The sequence below is a fragment of the Odontesthes bonariensis genome, chromosome 11 (assembly GCF_027942865.1).
Source record: "Odontesthes bonariensis isolate fOdoBon6 chromosome 11, fOdoBon6.hap1, whole genome shotgun sequence".
Lineage (NCBI taxonomy): Eukaryota > Metazoa > Chordata > Actinopteri > Atheriniformes > Atherinopsidae > Odontesthes > Odontesthes bonariensis.
The window spans coordinates 22,361,037-22,373,121 of NC_134516.1; the positions used below are offsets into that span (position 1 = coordinate 22,361,037).

The window sequence follows — 12,085 nt, forward strand, 5'->3', positions numbered from 1 at the left end:
TAATCACTAGAGGAAGAAATACTTATTCCTTACGGAAACTATTGCCACCATCCAACATATTCAACTACAAGCCAAAGTCAGGTCCCGTGATGATACAACATAAGTAGAATATCTCACATAGCTTGTTGGGTACTTGAAAGTTGCCGACAAAGGTTTGGGCACCTTGTGACAAAAAACTTCTATAAGATAAACTGATATCCAAAAGTTCCAAGGAAACGAATGCAACATTCATCTGAGCATTTAAAGTAATAATAAAGTTTTAAATTTCTTCAGTTTTAGAGTGGGAAAAAAAAAAGAAAAGGATAAGGATGACCATGGGAAAATTTGGGAAACCAAAGAGTTTATCGCTCCGGGATAATTCTTACGAACCAAAATGGACATCTTAATTTGTTTCAAGTGAGGTTGTTTGAAGCACTTATGAGTAGTCGATGTAGTCTGCAGTCAGAATTCTCTCTATTTGGAAAATCAGGGAGAATTTCTGATAGGGGAGCTAAGCTAAGAGCTACTCGGGCAATTTTCTCTGAAAACAAATCAAACCACAAACAAATAGTGACAAAGTAATTTCTGATGTGAAAGTGTTGCAGTGTAAAATTCACTATGTACTGTATAGTATTCACTCAAACGGAGGTTTGAGTTGTTTCACATTGGAAAAGTTTGCTCTTCTGCGACCCCCTTGGGAGTTGTTGATAGCTTAGCTCCCCTGTCTGAATTCCTTCCTAAATCTCCAAACTGAGAGCACTCTGACTGCTGTCTACTGTAGATAAGACACCAATTGCTCAGAACTACTTCACATAAACTTGCCTAGGAAAAATTTTAAAGCAACATTTTAAAGAAATGTATTTACAAGTAAGCCTAAGCCTTTTCTCTTCTCCTTGGACATGTTAAAGATTCCATCTAAGTCATGCTTTCCTCAGCAGAAAGAGGAAAGCTGAGCTGAGCCCGAGTGTCCCCATAGAGGTTAATAGTATTTCTTCTTAAGTGCACATGCAAAGCCACAACATTATACAACACCAGACATTTTCCGACTTCCGGTGTCTGTGAGCCCAGATCTGCATCATTCTCCATCCACTCCAGTTACTTTACTGGACGTGCACACATTGCCTCCACGCGGCCAGCTGCTCATAAATCTAGCGTTAACGGTCGCTTCAAATGTAATGCAAGGGCGCCACCTGTCGACTAGACCTGTGAGCTGTCATGGAAAATTTCTGGCGTTCCTTAGGAAACGTCCTCCATCTACTGGAAAATACAGAAATTACGCATTTTCTCTTTTTCTAAATTGATGCTTTTAAGGTGGACTTCAATGATCTTTCCGCTTGGCGATCAATGATGTTTGCTTTTGTAAGTAAAAAAGGAAATTGATCCAATAAACCCATGAGGTTAAGTTTGATTATTATATATCTATTCTGGAGCTTTATGGTTTTGAGAAAGTTTTCATCATTTTACACAAGGGGTTTAAGGGTTTTGGAGAAAATTGAGTCTCTTGAGTCCTCTAAGAACTTCTGTGTTTTTTAAACATATTTAAAAAATGTTCACTTGTGTGTAGGCTATTGTGTTTTTGCAGCAGTAGAAACAACATCACCAGTATCTCTGCTTTTGCCAGTTATTTTCATGGAACTCCAGCGTAAACTCTTCCTCCTTTTTGAGAGGAAGAACACTAAATGCGGGCGGGGGAAGAAACCCGAAGACGGGGGCTCTCGCCTGCCTTGCGCAGGGCGCACACGCAGTCCAATGGAAGGGCTGCTCCACCTTAAGACCTCAGCGGCCCCTCTCAGCTCCCTCTCCCAGCGGAGAGGAATAGCTGAACCCGGCCACGGCGCACCACAGCCGGCTTGGCACTCGGGAGGTGAATACGGTTCCTGGAGCCCTGTCCAGGACGATATGGTTACCATTCTCGACCTTTCCCTCTTTAGTTACACTACAACACTGCTCCACATCAGCCACACCGCCTGTCACATCAGTTTGGACAGATATAAGCTTAGGTTTCATAAACATTATGCGGCCAGAAATCAGAAAGTAGGGCACTATTTAAAGTTAGAGGTTTAGTTTGTATTTTTATGAGATTATCTTCAATTCCATATGATAAATATTAACTGATTATATAGGCTACAGTGTAATAATGCGTCATACGTTGCCTTGTCTATGTGTGTCAAGCACAGAGTGAAGAAAAAAAAAACATTCCCTGCCCAAAGCTCCCTATCCTCCACAATGATTGATTATTATGGCAACGCTCCAGGTCGCTGGTGCGTTTTCGTTGCGCACGGGATTTGGCCCCTCTCAGATCAAAGAGCCCTCAGGAAAGGGGTGGTCCCGGGGCAGGGGAATATATAGGAGGGACCGGCTCTGATCTGACTGCAAGGCAAGAGCGGAGAACAGACCAAACTGGCCAGCAGAGTAAAAGACCTGCCCCCCAACTCAAAGCAAGAGCCAGAAACTAAGAATTTGAGATTTTGGAGAGAAACAGAGAGCAACCTGTTGGAATTTACTGCTGAGATCCAGCTTTTATTTTCATTACATGAGAAGACTTCTCTGCAACAAGTCAAACCTGCTCATAACTTTAAAAGAGTTCTGCACTGGATTTGATCCCTTTTTCTAGATTTGTAATCGTGTGCGTAATTTTGGGGACAGTTTTGTGGAAGTTCAAAAACTTTGCTTTGTAGCTCATAGTGGAAACACACTTTGAGGATTTACTTGCTTCATTGTAAAGACTTTATTCTCAATAAATTTTTTCCAGTTGTCGGATTTTACGGTTACAAGATGTGGTTTTTACACGTTTCCATTGGTTTAATTGCCGCTGTGTGCGTCGGCGCAGAGCAGAGCGCCTGGGAGGAGAGCACCGTGGTGCCGGTCAGATTAAACCCGGAGGAGAAGGAGAGGGAGACGGGGGTTAAGTTGTACCGGTTGGACGTATTTGGAGAGCAGTTGTTTTTGCGAATCGAGCCCGACAGCAGTTTCATGTCGCCCGGGTTCGTCTTCCAAATTTTGGACACTCCCGAGTCCGAGCCGACGCTGGCACCAGATAGCGGGTGTTTCTTTTCGGGCACGGTGAACGGAGACGTCCTCTCAGTCGTGTCGCTCAACCTCTGCAATGGAATCAGTGGCGCAATCATTTTTAAGGACAAAGACTACGAAATTCAGCCCCTAAAATCGAGTGCCGTCCAGCGCACCGACAAGGATGTCCACAGGATTCGTCGAAGAGACTTTGCGACTTGGCCTGGGAAAGGCAGCGCCAAGTGCGGGGTCAACGAGGACGAGAAAAGGGTGCCAAAGAATCTGGAGAAAGAGGCCAGTCACGGAGCCCCTAACGCAGACCAGACAGGTAACACTGCGCGCATTTTACACACTATTACTCATCTTTATTAGAGCTAAAATACACTGTAGAATGCCAAAAAACAATTATAATCTTCTGCCGCTATAACAAACCTGTGTTATAAAGTTTCCTGACTCGAGTGTGTTGGCCAAACTGTTGGAGCTGCAATTGTTCGTGTGCTAGTGTTGCACAGCGCTCAACTAACTTTTGACAGCGCTGTCAAGGAGAAAAGGCAGGGGAGGAAAGGAGAGAGGAAAGAGGGGGAGTGGCGGAGGAAGGGGGGCAGAGGGATTGGGGACAGCCAGAGCCCGGCAGCGCCGAGGCGTGTAAACTTGCCTCCTGGTACAAATCGCACCGACGGAGTTTATTCCCTAGACAGGATTTTCAGCCTTCGCCCTTTCCCACTCGCATAGTTTTTCCACCCGAGAAGGTCATCTTCGAGAATGTGGACCCTGAGAAGGAGGAGCCGCCGGTGGTGTGACGCTGAGTCACGGCAGCCAAGCTGCTCAAGGCACATCCGGAGCTCTTTATTGGTTGCAAAAAAAAAAGGGGGGGAATGCTGTTAGAACAGTGCTGCATAGACTTTTAATATTTCAGCTGTTCCAAAATTTATAAAAAAAAGTTTTTAAGTTTTTAAAGTTGCAGTGCTGTAGTTGTTACTGACACATGATATAAACTACATGACTTTGTCTAACCTCTTTCTATCTCTCCAGCCCATCACAGGACCAGGCGCTTTGTTTCCACCCCTCGCTACCTGGAGATCTTGGTGGTGGCTGACCAGTCCATGGCTGAGTTCCACGGCGCAGGGCTCAAATCTTACCTTCTGACCATCATGGCAGTGGCATCCCGCCTCTACCGCCACCCCAGCATCCACAACTCCATCAATCTGGCTGTGGTGAAGCTGCTGGTGGTGTACGAGGAAGAGCGGGGCCCCCAGGTGTCATCTAACGCTGCCATGACCCTTCGCAACTTCTGTCAGTGGCAGCGCCAGCACAACCCACCAAGTGACCGCCACCCAGAGCACTACGACACAGCAGTGCTCTTCACCAGGAAGGTGAGTTGTAGTGCAAGTCATGTGTTAAGACAGAAAATGGGACAGTGGCAGAGAAAGAAGGGGAGACATAGTGATAGGGAGTGCTCACATGCTCATTTTACTCTCGATGTTCCTCATTAGGATTTGTGTGGAGCCCACTCCTGTGACACTTTAGGCATGGCAGATGTTGGCACAGTGTGCGACCCTGACAGAAGCTGCTCAATTATTGAGGATGATGGACTGCAGGCAGCATTTACTGTGGCACATGAACTGGGTAAGAGTGTTATAAAGATTTCAAAATGTATATAATTACTTGCACACTAACAGTAGAAGTGTGAAAAGGACTTTTCATAAAATTTCTAATATCTCCTCTCCAGGCCACGTCTTCAACATGCCTCATGATGATGCCCAACTGTGTTCTGAGGTCAACGGTGCCCACTGGGGCTCCCACATGATGGCGTCCACCCTATCTAATCTTGACCAGCAGCAGCCGTGGTCTCCCTGCTCTGCCCTCATGATCACCAGCTTCCTGGATAATGGCCACGGCCAGTGCCTGCTGGATAAGCCAGTCAAGCCTCAGCTGCTCCCTGAGCCCCTGCCGGGGACGGTCTACGACGCCGACCATCAGTGTCGTCTGACATTTGGTGAAGAGTCCCAGCACTGTAAAGACCTGAGCACCTTGTGCGCAGCTCTCTGGTGTACTGTGACCACATCCAACGGTTTGCTGGTTTGCCAGACCAAGAACTTCCCCTGGGCTGATGGGACATCGTGCGGGCATGAGAGCTACTGCTTGGCTGGACATTGTCTCACAAAGAGTCAGGCTGCCAAACATCAGGTAGGGATTTAGACTCAATGCTTTCCCACTTTAAAAGACTCAACTTTTCCTGTTGTTAGATCAATGAGCGTTTGAACTTTCAGCCTCTGGCCTGCTCTGAAGTTGTAACGTGTTTGTCTCTGTTGTTTTCAGACTCCCGTTAATGGTGGTTGGGGTGTTTGGGGTCCCTGGGGGGACTGCTCTCGGACCTGCGGTGGAGGAGTTCAGTACTCCTTCCGTGCATGTGACAACCCTTTGCCAAAGAATGGAGGCAAGTACTGTGAGGGCAAAAGGATCCAATATCGCTCCTGCAACACAGAAGCCTGTCCTGATACCAACGGTAAGAGATTTTTGTCATCACATCGAAGTACTTAAATTCAACAAATGTTCCTAAACTCTGTGTTTCAATTTGGCACCACTCACTTTAGTCTTTTTAGCTTGAATGTCAAAGTCATTTTTTTAGATGCACTGGTGTGATGGTTGCAGTCTTGTCCTTGCAGGAACTCTGACCTCTCTTTTTCTCTTTCTCAGGCCTGTCATTCCGTGAGGAACAGTGTCTGGCCCACAATGACATGTCAGCTCAAGTATCGCTGGGTTCGGGCGAAGGCGTCGAGTGGGTTCCCAAGTATGCTGGAGTTTCACCCAAAGACCGCTGCAAGCTGGTGTGCCGGGCCAAGGGGACTGGATACTTCTTTGTCCTCAAATCTAAGGTGAGTTGATAATGCTGCATAACTGTTGCCGCTCTACTTTGGAATGATACGTTTTCCGGGTCTTAGCTCATCTCATAACAGTCCTCATACCTGTGTAGACTTGCTATTGAGTATCATTGTAATTTCCTTGAGGGGAAAAAGAATTGCAGAGGAAAGGGTTTTTACCATTTGACTCAAAGCTTTTACATAACAGTCATATACGGCAAAACTCTGAAGTTCCAATTTTGTGTTTTTTTCTGATCCCAGGTGGCTGATGGAACGCCCTGCAGCCCAGATTCCACCTCAGTTTGTGTACAAGGCCAGTGTGTCAAGGCTGGCTGTGATCGTGTCATTGGCTCCAACCGGCGCTTTGATAAGTGCGGCGTGTGTGGTGGAGATGGATCTAGCTGTAAGAAAGTGTCAGGCTCTCTGGAGCGTGCCAGGTAAATATCAAACAGGCCAAAAAGTCATAAATTTATTCTCAGAGCTGGATTGCATGCATGTCTAAAAGTATTTTGATATCTAAATTAGTCCGTTTTTCTTTTTTTCAGGCCTGGTTATCAGGATGTTGTAACTATCCCTGCTGGTTCCACCCACCTGGACATCAAACAGCGTGCTCCAGGCAATAGTCGTCACGACAACAGCTATTTGGCAGTGCGTCGCCAGGATGGAACGTATCTGTTGAATGGCGATTACAAACTGATGACCATGGAGACGGACATTGCTTTGCGAGGGGCACTGTTGAGATACAGCGGCTCCTCCGCCACCCTGGAGCGCCTCCGGAGCTTCGCACCGCTCCCCGAGCCCCTTACCATCCAGGTACTGTCTGTAGGGGAGGCCCCAAGGCCTCGGGTCAAGTACAGCTACTTTGCCCCTCGGCCCAGCAACACTGCTTCATCCTCCAACAACAACGGAGGCCGCCGCCAGTCAATCAATGCCATCCGGGAGGTGGGAGGAGCTGAGTGGACCCTGAGGGAGTGGGGTCCATGTTCTCAGACCTGTGGTGGAGGCATGCAAGAAAGAGAGGTTGTGTGTCTGGACCCCCAAGGACATCCATCTACAGACTGCCCTGAGGAACTTCGTCCCTTGGCCTCGCGGTCATGCTCCTCCCAGCCCTGCCCCTCCTGGCTTCTGGGAGAATGGTCACTATGCTCAAAGACCTGCGGCCGGGGCTTCCGAAAGCGTCAACTGCGCTGCATCGGGTCTGACGGGCGCACGTTAACCCATGACAGCTGTGACCCCAAAGACCGGCCACGACCTCTGCTGGAACTATGCAATCAGAGTGCCTGCTAAGGACTGCATCTACAATCTGACCTCCTGTTGTCCCAGCTTTCAGATCAAAAACTCTGATCATCACTCCCTGCGTTTTTACACAGACAGTTTAAAATGTCCGGTAAATGTTTACGTCTAAAGCTGGAGAGCTACAGATGAGTCCACAATGATTGTGACTGTAACTTCCAATATTTTACCCATTCCCTCCACCGATTCTGGGATCAAATGCTGAACAACAGCGGCGCTGCCACCTGGTTGCGTCAACAAAGACTGGGTACAGCTCTACACCTGTCTGTCAGCAGTGGCACATCTGGCGTTCCATGAGGGGAAAACACAAACATTCCTGATTTCCCTTAAAAGAGCATGCTGCTTACCATGCTAATGTCATACTTGTTTGTGAAAGTGAGACTGTTTTGTTTGTGTGTCAATTTTTTTATGCATGTATATGTTTGTCCAAGCTGGGCTGGACAGACCAGTAAGATTTAGGGTGGGGGAGGTTACTGCAGAGTATATAAAGAAACAAATGTAAGAGGATAGCTCACGATTTACTTGCTCACCCCATCAGGTATGGAAAATAAGATAGCTCATAGTGTTTATGTTCAAACTTCAGTCCACGTTTATTTATCACAAACCTTAAGCACTTCATCTTTGTTTGTTTGTTTAGTTTTTTTTTTTTGTTCTGCCAGCGGCACATTGTATCAAACCAGTTTCTCAAAATGCCTCAGTACTTTGTCTTTTAGCCATATCTTGCCCTCATCAACACAGCCTTTAATGAGGGAACTCTTCAAAGACCAAAGAGGAGTGTGTGAGCGTGTGTGTGTGTACATGTGTGTGCCTGTGTGGAGACCTAAAGAGGGACTTGTCTCCTGCTACTACTTCATAAGTAAGTCTCTCCTGCCTTCTGCGAAGGCTTTTTTTTTCATGTGTTCTCTTTTTTCCTTTTGTACAGAATATCCAAGTTTTATTTATTTTTGTACAGCCTGTTAAATATAATCATGTGGCTTTTTTTAATATTATTTTGTATTGAGATTACAGAAGGAAGTAGAATATATAGAGTATTTATATACAGTGTTATATATATATATGGTCCTAGGTTCATGAATAAAGCATCACATTGACTTGTGCAGCTGATGTCTCCAAAGTGGTTTGTCTTTTTGGAAGTTGGGAGTGCTCTGACCTGCAGTGGAATAAAAAGTTATTTCACCCTTAGATGCAATATACACACATCTGAATGCTCAACCTCACTCTCACCTGAACCTTTCACACAGTTCCTTGAAATACAGAGAAAAGGCCAAAATATTCTCATGAAACGTCATCACTAAGATGGCTTTAATTCGACCTAAACCAAACGTCAATTCACATCTTATCCTGGGGGTGACTGGTAGAAAATGCCCCAGTAATGTAACAAAGCATACATAATCACTTTTATGATACATTTGTGGAATCTATATCATGGGGTTCTGCAGGTGCAGTGGGCCCCTGCCCTTTGGACTCCATAGATATAATGATAATAATAAAAAAGATCCATGTAAACCCACACAATCTATGGAGAATCCTGTAGTCCCATAGATCCTGGTGACCTCTAGGGGGGAGTGTTTAGCAACTCTCTGGAAATGGAGAGGGATTTCTGTGTAAATGAGGCACCGTCCACTAGATGGTATTTTCATACAATTTGTTCTGTACAAGGTCTTTAATCATTTCAGACCAATTCTGGTCAGATTAGACCACAGGAGGGCCACGGCGCGCTGCTGGATCCTTATTAACCTTTTAGAGACACCTATTTTAAACCAACAATGTTAGCTGTTATATGTAGGTTGTGTAATGTGTTTCATATGATTTATTGAATGCACTGTGAAACTATACCTCTTAGCCTGAAATTAAAATTACCGCTGATGGATACAACGTAGCATTTTGGCACCATGAAAATGAATTTGACTTAAATAAAGATGAAGTTCAAGAGAATCCTTTGCCGTTGTGTCGGATCGATGTCGTCATTGTTTCATCTTTACACTTTTGAAGTGAAACGGAATTTGAGCCGTAAATAAACGTAATATATTGACGTCAGTCTGAATGAACCAGACTGTTGCGCAAGCAAAAATGGCTCTAATCAAAGCAAGGTGCTATTTTAGATTCAACAATCAGGCAGTGACCGAGGCGCAGAGCTATAAGCTTGTGATTTTCAGAGACAGATCCGGAGGAGACCATGTGTAATAGGCTCTCTTTCTGTGACATGATGACAAACCAGAAATAAACTGTGAAGCCATTTTTGGTTGCATCCGAACAAGTTTTAATCTCTTCAAATCTTTTGTGGCTGTACTGTCAAGCATTTCTATCCTGAACTCCCTGGACCCTTGCTGGGACTATAAAGCAGTCTGTCACTAAAAACCTGAGCCCATGTGGCACTTCCTGTTGCATCACGAGGAAGACAATCTCCCACCCTGTGGCATAAAGGAAATCATTATCTTCTAATTATAGGTGGTTAAGAAGAAGATTGGCCATCTTTGTAATTTACATAATAGCATGATGTGTTATTTGATTGGTAACCCGAAACTCCGAGCAAGGATTTTTACATTTACATAAGTTATTATTCCCCTGACTTTACAGCTGACAGAAATAATGGAGGGGAATGTTACCATTAATGCTTGAAATTAAAGTGTTGCCTGCCTGTTCAACCTGCTTGTTTTCACATGCCCCACATGTCACTCCATTACAGCCTAAAAGAAACATCTGGAAGGCATTATGAATCATCGCTGCTCAATGTGGGTGGCATTTCCGAGAACTAAATTATCTTCATCCTTTTGCCACCCTTGGTTGGCCTGTAAAAGTTTGTTTGAATTATAGCAAATGCAATCCGGTCTCCCAGCATCAAGAGAAAGAGTATTTTAAAAATCTGAATCCATTAAGACTAAAAGGATACGTCATTAGGTCTACGCAACGATGGCAATAAATTACAGAGTAACACATTTCACTACAGGCAAAATATATGTAGTATATTTAGAATTTGCTGATAAAATCTCAAGCTAAAACTGATACTTGGAGTCAAGAGGCCTGGTTTGTTTTACATGCCAAAGTCCATTTTGTTGGGTTAAATAAGTTACTCACAGCCTCCTATGGGCCCCTGCAGAGTAAGATTTGCTCTGCAATGATAAGTTTTATTAAAGTACTTAAGTTGCCAGATAAAGATAAAGCAAAAGTGGGCTGTTTGGCCAAAGTATTCCCAGAACAGAGAGGGTGAGGGTGGGGACCCCTGTTGGTTTTGCGTAAAGGGGCCAAAACAACTTTATGTATGTGGTCAAAGATAAAAGTGCCAACAGGGATGACTGATTTGGTTCTGGTTCTTTCTGTCTTCACTAGTGTATGTAGCTAAAATGGGCAAAGCGGGGCTACATTAAGCTTGATTTCTTCTCCTAAGTGAGATCGCAGTGAGTGACCTGTGTTGTTGGGAAACTTTTACAGCTGCATGTCAGTGTTCTGTCTCGTATATGCTTTATTTGTGAGCCAAGCAATGTGCCATGAAAAAAAGCTGCATACCAAGCGTGCCATTCACAGTTGTTGCACTCTTTGTCTTAAAGCATAGCACACTCATCGGGACATGCCTGCATATTGTGCAAACAGACTGTGCAGGCCTTCCATTTATCTGAAGCGGAGGCTTTAATCAAGCTTTATAGTTGGCAGATTGGGCAAGTGTGTGAATTTGGGTCAAGTGTGGCTGCAAATGAGTAGATTTTGCCACTTTCATAACCTTCTGGTGCATTTTTCACATCTTACCTGGATATATGAATGGATTTGAGACATTGAGCGGGTAGGCCATGTCCTCTAGGGATGATTGGAACCTGCTTGAAAGATCCTGGGTCAGGACATGACCCTTGGACCCTGTTAACCAGCGGATCGACAGAGACAAGGAGACTCTCCAATGTCATCAAGTGTGCTCTGGCATTATGTGTCTGTTTGGGGCATTTTGACAAGATGATGCAGAGGTGTTAATGGGATGATGTTTTCAGGCGGGACAGAAAGTTCGTGTCGCTTTGGTCGCTCAGCCTGCCGCCTGCGCAAAAGTGTAAACGCGTTGTCGAACAGTGTGAAGCCTCGGGTCGTTTCAATCTGATTCCACTTTCATCTCAGAAGATGTCGTGACGTGACATCGTGTACAACACGCACGTAGAATCCCTTTCACACGCATGAATAAAATAAAAGACATCAAGCGTTGAGCAGGTCAGTCATCAGAGCTCACAGGAACAGGTACTGCCTTGGAAATAAAAGCTCTCACGAATAAAACTCATTCAAATAAGACAATCATCGGACAAACCAGCATATTATGATGACCTCATCTTCATAATCACTGTTTTTGTATTTAAGAGTTGCTGCAGACACGAATGAAGTGGTGTTTTTTTGCTTTTTCCCCTCACTGATGTGATTTGGTTCTAGCTGACAGAATCATTTTTCGGTGTTGTAATACACACAAATTAGGCACAGATCAGACTTAGGAGCCCAGTTTGAGAAATTAATTAAACATCTCCCTAGAATCTGGCTGATGGTGCTGGTTAAATCACCGATGTAAGAGTGAATGTGATGTAAAACACAGTGGCACACATTAAACCGATTTTTGTAGTGCAAATAAAAATCATATGTCAAGTAATGCGAGAGAGAAGTATTGGGAAAAACAAAGGGGAATGAGTGGACAGGTGGTTGTTCTTTTCCAATCGTCTTCTCTTTTGAAAGTGACGGCCGGAAGCTGCTCTCCACCTTGTGGCTGACTTCACGTCTGTCTCTCCTCTGTGGAAACTCAACATTTTGAGCAAACTGAGGAGGGGAGGGGAATAAAAAGCTCAGCAGTCGGTCGGAGGTGTGGGAGCGGAAAAGACGCGCACACGTGGGGAGGGGAAACAAACGGAGCTCCGCTTCTCAAAGAACCCTTTCGCTGCTGCCGGTTCAGTCTGCAGGGAGGGAAATTATGCGTCTGGAAGAGCCAA

The 12,085-nt window shown here is 45.0% G+C and overlaps 1 protein-coding gene across 1 annotated transcript; it reads left to right on the forward strand.

Moving 5' to 3' along the window:
* Positions 1-2,357: 2,357 nt before the first annotated feature.
* adamts1 (ADAM metallopeptidase with thrombospondin type 1 motif, 1) lies at positions 2,358-9,028 on the forward strand. The gene is made up of 8 exons (XM_075477908.1): positions 2,358-3,316; positions 4,021-4,361; positions 4,482-4,614; positions 4,718-5,175; positions 5,308-5,494; positions 5,686-5,864; positions 6,111-6,286; positions 6,395-9,028. Exons 1-8 carry the CDS (start codon positions 2,755-2,757, stop codon positions 7,134-7,136), a joined length of 2,778 nt encoding a protein of 925 aa, XP_075334023.1. The 5' UTR covers positions 2,358-2,754; the 3' UTR covers positions 7,137-9,028.
* Positions 9,029-12,085: the final 3,057 nt, after the last annotated feature.

What these genes read in the sequence shown, in the direction of transcription:
- adamts1 (XM_075477908.1), top strand. Translation starts at nt 2,755, where the DNA reads ATGTGGTTTTTACACGTTTCCATTGGTTTAATTGCCGCTGTGTGCGTC. An exon ending in CCCTAACGCAGACCAGACAG is followed by an intron (nt 3,317 to 4,020) that starts GTAACACTGCGC and finishes CTATCTCTCCAG; the next exon opens with CCCATCACAGGACCAGGCGC. An exon ending in GGCTCTCTGGAGCGTGCCAG is followed by an intron (nt 6,287 to 6,394) that starts GTAAATATCAAA and finishes TCTTTTTTTCAG; the next exon opens with GCCTGGTTATCAGGATGTTG.